Source organism: Sebastes umbrosus, chromosome 14 (assembly GCF_015220745.1).
Source record: "Sebastes umbrosus isolate fSebUmb1 chromosome 14, fSebUmb1.pri, whole genome shotgun sequence".
Lineage (NCBI taxonomy): Eukaryota > Metazoa > Chordata > Actinopteri > Perciformes > Sebastidae > Sebastes > Sebastes umbrosus.
The window spans coordinates 31,110,366-31,125,623 of NC_051282.1; the positions used below are offsets into that span (position 1 = coordinate 31,110,366).

The 15,258-nt window shown below is 42.8% G+C and overlaps 1 protein-coding gene across 15 annotated transcripts in view; it reads left to right on the top strand.

The window, feature by feature from the left end:
- Positions 1–15,258, top strand: part of cacna1aa (calcium channel, voltage-dependent, P/Q type, alpha 1A subunit, a) — a 132,159-nt gene that overhangs the window by 85,369 nt on the left and 31,532 nt on the right. For 11 of the 15 annotated variants that reach the window (XM_037792928.1, XM_037792922.1, XM_037792926.1 and 8 more), the window contains 8 exons: positions 766–876; positions 4,469–4,552; positions 7,442–7,444; positions 10,425–10,541; positions 11,515–11,580; positions 11,877–11,974; positions 12,562–12,712; positions 13,795–13,922. In XM_037792928.1, the coding sequence (XP_037648856.1) occupies positions 766–876; positions 4,469–4,552; positions 7,442–7,444; positions 10,425–10,541; positions 11,515–11,580; positions 11,877–11,974; positions 12,562–12,712; positions 13,795–13,922 (758 nt within the window). The remainder of the gene's footprint in view (positions 1–765; positions 877–4,468; positions 4,553–7,441; positions 7,445–10,424; positions 10,542–11,514; positions 11,581–11,876; positions 11,975–12,561; positions 12,713–13,794; positions 13,923–15,258) is intronic. The other 4 variants (XM_037792929.1, XM_037792930.1, XM_037792917.1 and 1 more) reach the window with 1 other exon arrangement.

Sequence of the window (15,258 nt, forward strand, 5' to 3'; positions counted from 1 at the left end):
AATCTTTAGTAAGTTGCTGGTGCATGATTTATTATTTTAATAATAAATACAAAATCTGTTAATTTTGAAGATTTTGTACCAAATTGGGTGTGTACGATTTATTATTTTAATAATAAATAAAAATTCTTTTAATTTTGAAAAATCTTTAGTAAGTTGCTGCTGCATGATTTATTATTTTAATAATAAATATTCAGTTAATTTTGAAGATTTTTTAGCAAGTTGGTGGTGCATTATTTATTATTGTATTAATAAATACAAATTCTGTGAATATTGAAGATTTTTTACCAAGTTGCCGGTGCACAATTTATTATTTTAATAATAAATAGAAATGTTGTTAATTTTGAAAAAAAATTACCAAGTTGCTGGTGCACGATTTATTATTGAAAAAGTGGGATTGTTGCATCCCTAACTACTACTGAGTTTCTGAAGTTAACATCTCTTTATCTCAGTTACAAACATCATTAGGGTAGACTTACTCAGATGTTGCTGTGTACTCTATTCTCTCTCTACTCTCCATTGGGTGAGCTGAACTGTGTGTCTCTTTATATGTCTTTACACTCACCCTCCTTTCTGTCCCTGGCGGTGTGTGTGTGTGTGTGTGTGTGTGTGTGTGTGTGTGTGTGCGTGTGTCTGATCTGTGTGTATGACAATCCATCCTCTTGTATTCGTACACTGGTTTTGTCGTTATGAATGTGTGCGCTGCCTTTGTGTGTGTGTGTGTGTGTGTGTGTGTGTGTGTGTGTGTGTGTGTGTGTGTGTTTATAGTATGACGGAGCTTCTGATACCTATGAAGCTGTGTTAGCCAACCTGAACATAGTGTTTACCTCCCTCTTCTCAATGGAGTGTGTACTCAAGATCATCGCCTTTGGAGTACTGGTGAGTGTACTGCTCTACTGTATCATTCAATCATTATTACATGCTGTCTCTGTTTCCACGTTATTTTATTAATAATGAGTGCTTGGCCAACGACAACTGATAACGGCAACACCTAAAAGTCACTTTACACCGCCTGAAATCCACTCTCGCCCAGGAAATGTTGTGTTTTTGAGTAATTATAGTAGTCAAGAAGACTCAATGGCTGTATTCTAAAATGTAGTATGCCAAAAAATACCCGGATGTCGTACTGATTTGGAAAAAATCTCAAGTATGTCTCGGATCAGTCTACCTCGCCTACTGTATCCCACAATGTAAAGCGCTGGAACGGTACAGGCTACTGTTATAACAACAACTGCAGCCAAAAACAGCTGGGTTTTTTTTGCATTTTTCGTAGCTATTTCATCACTAAATTCACTTCTGAACATTTTTGAAGCGAGAAATCAATTCTGTAGATTTTGAATATTGACAGTTTTACGATATTAGATGGTGAATCGAACATTTGCTCCGACGTTTTCGGAGTTTTGAAGCTCCACAAACTGCCGTGACAGCTAGTTATAGCACCTGCCGGGTCGCAACCTCTCCAGCCAGCCGGGCGATCACGCTCACAGACCGCTATGAGCTGGAGCTCTCTAGAGACCCGTCTGTAGACGAGGGGCTTTTATTTCCTTGATAGTTTGTTTAAATATCACAACACTAATGTTCCATTATAAATGAACAGGAACCTGTTTATCTGCCTTTATGGAGTTGAAAAGCTCCACATCGCCCGCGGGCGTAGCTCGCTCGCCAGCCGGCCGGTGACGCTCACAGAGCGGCTACAGAGCAGCAGAGTGGCGAGGGAAGAGGAGGAAAAGAGCAGCCTCTGATGGGGCAGAGAGATACCTGCTGAGACAACATGACCCTTTTTAACATGACTCTAATATCTGGAGGAGATCAGTCCACTGTTTATATTTTATATTTCCCGTCTCCCCTCGTTGATGATCCTGTTTGTCTGACTTCACTATGAGCTGTTAGAATAAACAGTTTAAACCTGCAGTATCTTATAAAGTAAACTAACAAAACATAAACAACAAAATATCAAAGTTGTATTGTTAGATAATATTGTAATCGTGGTACGAGTTGTTTTTGTTGTCCAGTGCTTTAAGAGCTGGTTTAAAGGGTAAAGCCTGGTCTAGCATACTGCTAAATACATCACTTTAACTGATTCATACTACGGAGGAACGCAGTCTGAAGTATGTTCTGTATACTACATGCTGCGTAAGTCAGTACTAGTATGTAGTAGGCGGTTTCCAATACAGCCAAAATGCCTTAAAACCAAAACAATGGGCTAAAAAAAGACTGAAAAGGAGCAAATGAAATGACGCTCTGTTCCATGTCGTGGAGGCAGCCCCGTCACTGTCTGTCGTGCATTATTATTATATATATTTAAGAAGAAACCTTGGGGGAAATAATGAGCTCTTAAAGGTAAAGAAAGCAGAAGTCAGCAGGAAAGTGTGCCGTCATCGGAGCTGCAGAGGAGGCAGACGAGGACAAAAATGGATAGAAGAGATAGTTTATTTTAGGGATGAATATTGGGAGGAGATATAGGACAGAGGGGGGGGGGGACTGTAATACAGTAATTAGAGGAACGAGAGTGAGTGACAGATAGGAGGTAAAAAGCAAAGATTATAAAGAGGGTGGAGATTAAGCAGGATAGGATTTGAATCCTGGAGAGGACACTCAAACACACACACAGATCCCACCGGGCCTCAGAGACCAAGGTGGGTTATTTTAATAGCCGCCTCCCTTTGCTCTCCTCATGTACCCTCCACTTGTCTAATGCACAGTTTGGCTGCAGGGTAAATATGTAGGAGAGCAAAAGATGCTCGGCAGCGTTTGTTCCTCACTGTCCCTCCTTCTCTTTGAGTCGCTCTACTTTTAACCCTCCGAGACACACGGGACCCCGACCGACTTTACTGTCTCTCAGAGGCTCTAGCAGGTTCAGTTTTAGAGCCAGGTACAGGTATCATAGAAAAACCTAATGAATCCATTGGTACCAACCATGTCATGGTAGCTTGTCAGGAAGGAGGCTAAATGACGCTCCAAAGTTGGGCTAAATTTTAGCGAGGGAAAAACAGGCCATTTTCAAAAGGGGTCCCTTGACCTCTGACCTTAAGATGAGTATTTCTATTAATACTTCTGCATACTGGGGTCCCTAAACAATCTTTGATTTAAATAAATTGGGTCTCACTGTAAAGCTGAGACTCTTGTGGATCCAATGAGCCCAACTGTATTCATGTGTGATGATGTTAGTCCCCATAGGAGACATTTCATTGACCTCACTGTATAAAATGACCTGTGGTGACCTCTAGGATAATCACAGCCTCATGAAACTTTACAGCCACAAACTAGAGACCTAGAGCATTCAGAGGATGGATGGATCAGACTAGAGACCTAGAGCATTCAGAGGATGGATGGATCAAACTAGAGACCTAGAGCATTCAGAGGATGGATGGATCAAACTAGAGACCTAGAGCATTCAGAGGATGGATGGCTTTCCTAGCTACATTGACAATAAGGGGGTTCCTCAGCAGTTTTACATAACAGAAGTGCTCGCCATCCAATCACAGAAAAAATGCAATTCTTGCAGACATCTCAAAATGTCCAAAGTTTTTGATCCCAAATCACAGCATGGCTTTTTCCATGGTGTTCCTCAAGGTCTTGGTATCTTAATGTGGTATTTTGGAGGGATTATTGGTCATTTTTATCAGTTCTCCAGTGGTAAAAAAAGGGTTAAATTCAGCAGCAAATCTGTGTAACAAATGGTATCAACCCAAAAATTGCTGTAACAACATATGAGACATAACAGAGCATGGGAATGACCATCATCATGCTTACTTGTGATTTATAACTAGAACATCTTGACACACAGTGCTGAGCAGCATCTCATATTAATCTCCAGGTTCCAGCTTTCAGATGATGTACACCACTTCTATGTGACATCTACTGTTGACCTGCTATCTCCCCCTAAACACCCCCTGGACCCCCCTAAAAAAGACTAAATCGGCTCTATTGTGGGTCTCAAAGGGTTAAAGCGGAAACATTTGAAGTTCTTTAATTCTGTATATCTGTAGATAAATGTGTTTATGCAGATAGGAGAGGGGTGTGATGACCGTTTTTACGACAGTCTCTGTGTTGGTTGGGTTTATGATGTACAGGGGTATTACAGTATGTGATGTTTGATGGCCGGTGTCGTGTTCTTGATGCGGTACAAGTTGTCCCCAGCTTGTCTGCTGGCATCCGTCCAACACGCCGTCACTGATGGTCCATTTGTCTTATCTGATTTCGGTTCATTCCTCTTCCTGTCGGACACTGACAAGCCTTTTTTTTCTCACTTTCTTGTTCTCTTTCTGTCTGACTTTTATTCTCTCTCTTCATCCTCCTGCTGCGTCTTTTTCATTTTAATATAACTTACTTACTAATATGACTCCTTGCATCACCCATTTCTCTTTTTTCCTGCCACACCCATGTTTTTTACCGTGTTATTATGTCCCGCTCTCTTTACTCGTCATCTCATTTCACCTCTTTCTTCTCCTCTTTTCTCTCCCGTTCACAGAATTATTTCAAAGATGCCTGGAACATTTTTGACTGTGTGACAGTTCTGGGCAGCATCACCGACATCCTGGTGACGGAGCTCGGGGTAAGCAGCAGCAATCTGACTCATTCTCTGTGTATATTTTGAGGAAAGGCAAAACTGTAAACAGACTTGTATTAGTAATGTTTGTGTGAGTGTGTGTCTGTTGAACTCGTGTGACTGTTTGTTTAGGCGAGCTTCAGCATGTGTCTGTGGGCTTCTACACATCTGTCACATCTGTCTAAAAACACATACAGTAGACGAGACAGGGAGTTAGCGGAGAGCATGAGTTAGAGGCCACTGTTTGAGTCGTGCATCGCTCAGTCGTGCATGAACGTCTCTTGAAAGTCTTATATAATCGTCCCAGTTGGTGGGACGGGGAAGAGAGCAGACGACGCAGCGAGCCCGCACTGAGCCGCTGACAGCGAGGGGCAGGAAAGCATGCCGACGCTCTGTAGCGAGCCGGTGCACAGCTTCTGCAAGCAACCAATCAAATTATCAGATTGCAATCTCTCAGGTTGGGCCAATAGAGGCTTTTGCAGTTGCATCAGATGTCTATTAGTAACTACAGCTGAGCTCTTGAAGGTCCATTGGACATCTGGACATCTGGATTTCAAAGTGGGTATTTTTAGTTAATAAGCTAAGCAACAACATGATCTGACCACATTATCTGGGTCTGTAAGATCTATTATTATTAGTTTAGTTTATTAGCACAAAGGAAGTGATACAAAACAATAGCATATAACACATATATTTATTATGTAACATATTATTATGCAATAATGAAACCCATCATCACTTAAAAACGGTTACACTCCGTTGTTTCAGCTGTTCTTGGCAAATTGAAACACAAACAAGGTAGAACATGGCCACAAAACTGTTGATATGTGTGCTAGTCTGTGTGTGAAAGTGTCATATTTTAAACATATTTCATTAATTTAATAATGATTCAGACAGTGTGTGTTCAGACAGAACATGAGGCGATATTCAGACGCGGTGCGATTGCATACAAAGTCACTGTGAGATATGCGTACGAATTCGCCCAGGGCGGTGCAAACTGAGGCAAAGATGCATCCGTGCGAGTTGAAAATATTTCAACTGGAGCAAAAAAAATTCACACTAAATACCTTTTTCACACACCGTGACGAACAAACAACACCAAAATGCAAAATACTTGCATGCAAATATTCTATTTTCTAGGGCTTTTATTGTGAAAGGTAAGAATGGAAGGAGTGGATCTGGGCTGCGCTACCTTTGTCGAGGTTGAAAGGATTAATAAAGTTTTACCGTCCTGGTTCGGATTTTATATCGTAGAACAAAACGTTAAACTCTCTTCAGCTTGTGTTAACCACAGACCTTATTATTATTATTAGGCATCTAACTAAAAACCCTTTGAGTGTGTTCCAATCCGCGTACTTCTGTACTTACACTTACTACTTTGAGTGCGTAAGTGCGTTCACACTGGGAAGTACGGCAAAATGCAGTGCACTCAAAGTACCCGGATGTTGTACTCAAAACGGTCAGATCGTTGAGTGTGGAACGCTGGACACTTTCCACACTCAACTGTCGCCATCTTGGCTACGTAGCGGAAGGGGCGGAGCCACAACCACTATTCAAACATACGTAGATAACAGAATAAAACAATACGTAAACATACCGGTGCATTTTCAGCCAACAGCAGGACACATCGTAGGCGTAGGCGACGACGTTGGAAACGTAATTTCCACTCTGCTTTCATTTTTTTTCAGAAGATATTTTGGCGGGTAGCGAGCCGCGCTCAAATGCTGCGATCGTCATTTCCGGTCAGTGCGCCGCAGAGTATTCGATTTGAGACGACCCTACCCCGTTGAATTTTAAGCACTACTCAAGTGAGTACAGAGTGCACAAAGTGCACTACATTGAAGTGTACTTCTGGAAGTACATGGATTGGAACACACTCTTTGACTTCCTGACGAGGTAACAGGAAGTGCTAAGATGCTAACTCATATCTGGGTTTTAGGACTCATTCCTGGCGCAACTCAACTCCACCACACAACGTGATTGGTTGATGCCTTTAATTCGTGGTGTGAAAGCTCAGGAAATCGACTTAAAAAAAACACGTAATATTTGCGTTCTTTGTGAAAGTACTTGTGACAATAACAAGTTTGAAAAAAAAATATATTGACGTGTGACTTAAACGCAGACAAAAAACAAACGCCCCCCCCCCCCGGTGTGTAAAGGCCTTTCTGCTGGAGCTTTATAAATATACTTCATAAATGTACAATTGTCTGTTTGAAGCAAATAACCTGCGAGATGAAACATTCGCTTTGTGTTTCTGTCTGAACACACAGTTGAATTTGTACTTTTAAGAGCTGCTCAGTCATTATCAAGCTCTTTGTAGACACTTTACCTAGCAGTTCTGTGTGAGGAAGTCAAGGGATACCAATGATTCAAGCCCCCTCAAGGCTCAAATTGATGCTCCAGCCAGATTCTAGTGAACATTTCTCTGACTTGTTGGTCTTTCCTATTGGTACACAGTCATGTTTATTACCCCCTAACTGTCTGGATCCTTGGTATCCCTGCTACATTAATGTACAAAGTCTGCAGATCGAAACCTGCTTCTTCTTCTTCTTCTTCTTCTTCTTCTTCTGTGTTAACTTGTCTCTGTAATGACTGTTGATTTCTTTCTTGTTTTTATCTTTTTTACATGCTTTCTTTAAATCGTCCACAAACTTAACGGCGATCTACTGTAATCCACTTCGCCCCGCCCCCCCTTCTTCTTCTTCCCCCCCAACACCTACTACTACTACTACTTCCTGCGATTCCATCCAATCAAAATGCACTATGAATCCTCTGTGTCCACCCATGACAACCGGCTTGGTCAAAATCTCTCTGGTTGTTCTTCGAACCAACCAAAAACAAAAAAATCCAAAAATTTGCTGCTATAAACCATATGTCTGCAACATCCACATGTAGATGGTTTGTAATTTTTTGGAGATCTTATTTTACTGCATCTGTTTTAACTGCATCCCAGCGAGTGTTTTAGCTGTGAAATGTGCATGAGTTACTTGATACCCCCCCGACCCCCACCACACAGAACCCCCAACTCTGAGTGAGCTCTAAATTTATAACATCTTCATTTGTAACCTCTCTCCCAGTCACTGTGTCTACTCATAGATTAAATCCTACCCACCCTCTACATCCTATAAGCTGGTTATACAGTCTACGATTCTAGCCCGTTTCTGGCCCCAATTTTGAGCCGCACGACTCATTTTAAAGTTGACCGAATTTCAGCTTTGTTGGGCATCAATTAACTCTTCCCAACCGGCCGTCGGACAGTCGGATGAATTCCTGAAATTTTGGTCATCCGTCCACACACTCTCTCACAGTTGAAGCAGAGCCACGAGCCGATTCCCCAACGTCAGCACCTTTTCTCTCCTCTTTGTACAGTAATCAGAGCGTAGCTATCAAGGTAAAAACAATAGATATAGCTAGTAAAACGTAGCTAGCTTACCTCCAATTCTCTCTGCAAAACGGACAAGCAACGTCCACGCCAACGTCTTCCTCGCCACAGCGAGTCCATATAACGTTACTCTGCTGCCTCTTTTTTTAGACGTCTCAGCAGACAGGATGGCACAGATGATCAAAGCAGCATGTTTCACCCTTGTTAGCATTGTGACCCGTACAGACCAAGCCCCCCAGGAAGAGCGCTAGTAGACTACATTGGGAAAGAGACATCGGTAACTCAGAGGATCATTTATTTTGAGGTGAATCAACTCCCCAGTACGAACACTTGAATAGCCCCTTATATAAATCATTAATATGCACTAATAGCTGAATCCAGAGTTATTTCCCTTCCTCTGTTCATGTGAATGAGACCCAGACCGAAGCTGGAGCGATGGCCGGGAGGAGGAGTTAACAAGCCCTGTGACAACAGCGTGACGGCTGGGTTAGGGTTAGCTACTGTGCCTGCTCCACGGGCCCAATGGATGCGGAGGATTGCCGGAAGATCTGGGTACTTTTCCAGTCGGAAGTCGAACCATTTCAGCTTCATGCACCACTGAGAAACTTCCATAAGAATGAACGGGGCCCCGCGTGAGCTCTGGCTTTACATCGCAAACGATCTACAACGTACAGTAGGAGCAGGAAGTACACAACCACATTTCTATAATCATACAGTGTATGCCCAGCTTTACTCAGCTTGTAGAGGATTGTATTGTGTAAAGTGGAATCGATCGGTACATCTATCCATTGAGATTAGCCATTCATTGTATGCGCATACATAGACACACACACATATAGACGGTGACTGGGAGAGTGTTTCCCGTAACGAATCCAAAGCTTTGCCGTGGCAGAGAGAGCAAGTGATGCATGCTGCCCCCCTTTGCATGTCTCTGGCAGGAACCCTTTACTTTCACAACACACATACAAAGACAGAGCGATGTAAGAACACGTGCTGTATTAGTGTAGATGGAACCTGCATGTGCCTGCTGCCAGTCCCTGTTGAGCACTTTCAAGTCATCTTTTGTTCTTTACTGGGATACACAGTTGAAGAACTTTGTATTACAGATTTCACTTAAATTGATGATAGTAATTTTAAAAATAAAAGAAAGAATGAAGAAGCTTTCTATTCAAAAGTATAAAGTTGAATTGCCACGTAGAAACACAGTTTGTAATGCACATAATCAGACTGGTGAGATGGAGAATATATCAACTTAAAGGAATAGTTAAGGTGTTCTGAAGTGGGGTTGTATGAGGTACTTATATCCATAGTCAGTGAATTACCTATAGGGGAACTGAACGGAACGTTATCTATACGCAGCCAGACTCCATTGTGAAAAAAACAGTAATTACACCTCGCAGAACATGAAAGTAGCTGGTCAACCGTTGCCTCAATTAGTTATATAGTTTGTGGTATTGTGGGACTTAAAGGGACTATTTGTAACTTTCCGAAATGCTTGTTAACAGCGACACCTGTGGCCTTGAAATCAACGAAAGTCAGCGTCGAGCTTGCGCTTGCTCGCTCTAAATAGACGTGAACGAGCATCGCTCAACACAGTGAGGCGACACACGTCAGCTAAACAGAGTCTGGTGTGGCTTTGGAGAGAGTAGGTGGCTAAAATGTGTTTTGCTGCCGGCCCCGTCCGCAACAGTACATTGCTTTGGTTCTGACCATCATCTACTGTAGGTATAACACTGACTATGGATAAGTACCTCATACAACCCCACTTCATACAAGATATAGTGACCTTAGTTGGTCCTTGAACCACCCTCTTGCTCTTATTTGTCTGTGACATGACTTCAGGATGTCATAGGACTTTAACAGCCACTCCTATTGGACGGTGTATCGGCTGCCGTTAGCTGTACCGGTCTGCCTCGTGGTAGTGCACATCTGCATGCTGTGGGCTTGCTTCATTATTTTTGGAAATACTGCATATTTTGCCTTGAGAGAATTAGTGCATTTGGTTGTCTTTCCAAGGAAACGTCCTAACTTCGTCCCTGCACTTTTAACTACTCACCATTCCTCCCACGATTACTACTCCGTAACCCAATTGGATGAAAACTAGCTAGATTTGGATGATTTCCTCCCCCCCCCCCCCCTGTGTTGTTTCGTTTGGTTTTGTCTTAACTTTTAATGGGTATGAAAAAGCTTGTCGGAGCCTTGCTGATTTGAGTTTGGTTTGCTTTGACTTGTTTGGCTCCTGATTCTTTGATTTGTATTGAGTTTGGATCTTCCTCAGTTTGACTGTTTTCCCTCTCATTTTTTTTATTTTGGTTGTCTTAAGGACAATTGTTTGCACACCTTGCACTACAACTAACTGCTCTTTCTATTTATCCCAACCCCAAATCCTTCTATTCTCCTCCTCCGCCTTTTCTTTCCTTTCCTATCTTCATCTTTCAACCCTCTCTACACCCCCTCCTCTCTGTCCTCCATGGTTATGTTGTGGCCCAACTGTAGAATAATTTCATCAACCTAAGTTTCCTGAGGCTGTTCAGGGCAGCTCGTCTCATCAAGCTGCTACGGCAAGGAGAAACCATCCGTATCTTGCTCTGGACCTTCGTTCAGTCCTTCAAGGTTTACACCCAATTATACATAACACACACACACACACACACACACACACACACATTATATGTATTCACATTTGTAGATTTTAAAGAAATACACAAATCCAATATTGTGTCTATATTAGGGCTGTCAAATTCAACGCGATAATAACGCGTTAACGCAAATTAATTTCTTTAATGTATTAACTTGTGATTTTTAATTAACCTCTTAAAAATCCCATGGGTCGCCGTCGGGCCCAGCCGCTATTCGATCTTTCGGAGGTTGTACCGGGCTCAGTTTGAAGATACTGGCATTATGTGAAACTAGAAAACCTGATGAATCCATCGGTACCAACCATGTCATACTGACTTGTCATGAAGGAGGTTAAATAACGCTCCAAACTTGCGCCAAATTTGGCGAGGAAAGATTGGCATGGTCATCTCCAAAGGGGTCTCTTGACCTCTGATCTCCAGATCAGTGAATGTAAATGGGTTCTATGGGTACCCACGAGTCTCCCCTTTACAGACATGCCCACTTTATGATAATCACATGCAGTTTGGGGCAAGTCATAGTCAAGTCAGCACACTGACCCACTGACAGCTGTTGTTGCCTGTTGGGCTGCAGTTTGCCATGTTATGATTGGAGCATATTGTTTTATGCTAAATGCAGTACCTGTGAGGGTTTCTGGATCAATATCTGTCATTGATTTGTGTTGATCATTGATTTACAGTAATAAATATATACATACATTTGCATAAAGCAGCAGATTTGTCCACTCCCATGTTGATAAGAGGATTAAATACTTGACTAATCTCCCTTTAAGGTACATTTTGAACAGATCAAAAATGTGCGATTAATCGTGATTAACTATTTGAATGGATTGACAGCCCTAGTATACGTATGTTCATAGACGGTGCCCAGGTGCAGTCTCATATACCGTGCACAGTTGCACTCATGTGTGTCAAACTTAATACCAAACGATTACTGTGTCTGTCCTCAGGCTCTGCCGTACGTCTGCCTCCTCATTGCCATGCTGTTCTTCATTTACGCCATCATCGGGATGCAGGTGGGTGAGAGCCTCGACCTAAAACATTGCTGTCGTGCTTTTGGGATACATTAAATATATATTTGTAGGATAATGATGATGATGATGATGAGGAGGAGGAGGAGGAGGATGCACAGAAGGAGAATGATGATAATGGTCACGAGGATGTGGTGCGTAACGGGAGGAGGAGGAGGAGGAGGAGGAGGAGGAGGAGGATTATGGAAGTGTCATGTGTGCATTGAAGGTTTCAGAGTTCACAGATGAACAGCTCTAAGTCACATAGTTATTACTGTTAACGGTATGATTGCGTTCAACAGCTGTTTGGGAATATCGCTATTGAAGAAGAAGGAGAGAGCGCCATCACCCAACACAACAACTTCAGGACCTTCGTACAGGCTCTCATGCTGCTCTTCAGGTGCTTGTGTGTGTGTGAGAACATGTATTTATACAGTGTTTATTTGAAAATCATTGTTATCTTCTAAGCACATTATATGAATAATCATCTGAAACCTGGCAGACTTTATACTCCAGATGTTCCCAGTTCTCAAAGTGGGCCGCTTCTTCATTTTACTGCTTGGCGTACCGTGACTTTTTCTTGTGTATGGGGAACTTCTCATTACTAAATAGTCATTTAACTAGTAATAATAATGGTCCAAAATGATGTCAAATTTGCATAGTTTTAAGTCAAAAACCTTCAGATGTTCTTGAACCCAATATCTCTTAGTACCTTAGTATAATATGTAGGAGCATCCTGACTGGGACCTGAATGATACCCTCCTATAGGCTACAAATAACACAGGAAATGAACACTAAACACACCATTTTAACCCTATAATGATCCAGTTGGAATAGTATTGGAGTATTATAGGCCTACTATAGAAGATGCATAGCCCAAGTATAATAATAATATAGTAATAAAACCACATCTGATTATGACTGACACTTTATAACACGCTTAAAGAAATAATGAATAAACCGGAATACGTTTTGTGTGTGTTTCAGGAGCGCAACGGGAGAGGCGTGGCACGAGATCATGCTGTCGTGTCTGGGGAACAAGGAATGCGACCATATGTCAGGAAACAGAGATCCAGAGTGCGGCAGCCAGTTTGCATACCTCTACTTCGTCTCCTTCATCTTCTTCTGTTCATTCTTGGTGAGTACTTAACTGCGTAATCCAACATCTGCACCCTGTCCCCCGTTTTTACCATCCGGTACCATTCAGAAAGCATATCAAATATGGATCATATGCACCATGGATCAGATTTTATAGAAAGATATATAGTAGGGCTGCCCCCTCGTAGTCGATTAGTCGACTAATCTGTCATTTTTTCTTAGATTATTTAGTCGATTATTCATATTTTTTATGTTTAAAGTGGTGGGGGGTTTTTTTTCTTTGTGGAGAAACGCAACAACAAACTAAAGATCATCAACTGCATTGTGTGTTTGTTAGATTGCGTGTCCGCTGCATCGCGAGGCCGCTGCGTCCCATGGCCGCGTTGCGACTGCGTTGCGACTGCGTTGCGTTGCGTTGCGAGGCGTTGCGTAGCATTGCGTTGTGTCTGCGTTGCGGCTGAGTTGCATTGCGATGCGGCTAAGTTGCATTGCGATGCTGCTAAGTTGCATTGCGTTGCTGCTAAGTTGCATTGCGATGCTGCTAAGTTGCATTGCGATGCTGCTAAGTTGCATTGCGATGCGGCTAAGTTGCATTGCGATTCGGCTAAGTTGCATTGCGATGCGGCTAAGTTGCGCTGTGGCTGCGTTGCGTTACGGCTGCAATGCGTTACGGCTGTGGTGCGGCTGTGTTGGGTTGCGTCTCACGTGTGCAGTGTGGCCGCTCTAACCTGTTAACACAGAGGCCGGAATAAAAAACAACAGGTAACGCAGCCGCCACGCGCTGCTGACGTTCCCAGTGTGGACGAGGCTTTAGTCGACTAAGAATGTCTGTGATCAAGGACAGCCCTAATATATGATAAAAACCCTGTTATGTCTTCTAGCAAGATGTTCCATATCCCAAGAGTCCAGATGGGAAAATCCCACTCTCGTTTTGTCTTTAGTCTAAACAAAGAACTGACCGGATGTGCACTTTCAGTGTCTCAGGTTGTTCTGCAGCTCGGAAAGGAAATCAGTAATTCACCAATGGACAGGCAGCTTAGCATGTTTCTGGTGCTGTTCTGTGAAATCAGTTTTGAGTGTCTCTATTTGTTGAACTGCTCTACTGTGTGTCCACACGTGTAGATGCTGAATCTGTTTGTAGCTGTCATCATGGACAACTTTGAGTACCTGACCAGAGACTCGTCCATCCTGGGACCTCACCACCTGGATGAGTATGTCAGGATATGGGCCGAGTATGATCCTGCCGCCTGGTGAGTGGTCACGTGCATGCACATAACGCACACATACTGTACGTACGACAGTAATTTGACAGGCCTCGACACTGACTTTGTATGATTACTTAACACCACAATGAAAACAGACATTATATCACATTTTCTGGTTGTGTTTGCACCAGTAGTGCACATCAAACCACAAAGACGTTACTATATAGACCTGTATAGTTCTTATGCTTGTTCACACAGAGCAATGACATCTATAACTTCTCAAGAATGTGTTTTTTTATTGTGTACAACATCAGCACAAGGTATTTAAAACGTTAACAACTAGTGAAAGAGCTGCAAGGGGGCTGTAACGGATCTGAGCATAACCTCATCTGGTTATCTCTCTCACACCGTACAACCCCTCCCTCCTCCTCCTCCTCCTCCTCCTCGTCCTCCTCTTTTAGTAAGAGTGTCCTGAAATACCTCCCACCTCGTCCTTAAACCTTCCCCCCTCTTCTGGAATCTGCATACTATTTAAAAAGAAGACTACCGTGGCAACAACGTCTACGCTCCAAACTTAAATGTCTTAAATGTCCTCCTGTAGACATGCTACGTCTCATGGTATCTGTATTCCAGTGCCTGTGTGTTGCCCTCATGCTGTCCTGTAGACTGCACATACATCTGAACAGGGAAAAAGGAAGAAGATATAAGAGAGTGATCACATTTACAGGAAAGATGGACAAAAGATTAAAATCAAGGAGGAAACAATGATCTGAGAAGTGAAGGAGAGATGTTAAAGTAGTTTGTTGCAGGTTATCAAAGGCTGAACTAAAAGCAGCACACCATGTTGATAAGAGTATTAAAGGGACTATTTTTAACTTTCAGAAATGCTTGTTAACAGCGACACCTGTGGCCTTGAAATCAACGAAAGTCAGCGTCGAGCTCGTGCTTGCTCGCTCTAAATATACCTGGACGAGCATCACTCAACACAGTGAGGCTACACACGTCAGCTAAAACCACAATATCACTCTATATTTCGCCCGCAGCCGGAAAGAGCAGGGAGACACCGGCACCCGGTCGGTAACGAGAAGACAACGTAACTCTCTGCAGAGTCCCGTCACTTCACAAGACACGGGAAACCTCTGTTGGTCTGGTGAAGCTGCAGCAGTTATTTCTGCCCAAACGTCCACTGTACATTCACGTCTAGAGGTGGAGCGAGCTGAGCGAGAACGCGCGCGCTGTCTGAGTGAAGGCAGGCAGGCAGAGGAGCACATGTGTCCCGACCCGCTACATTTATACGCTTAAAAAGTTACAAACAGTCCCTTTAAGTTGCTGTTGAGTGCAGTATTTCCAAGGAACACTGAGGTATCAATATCGCCACACA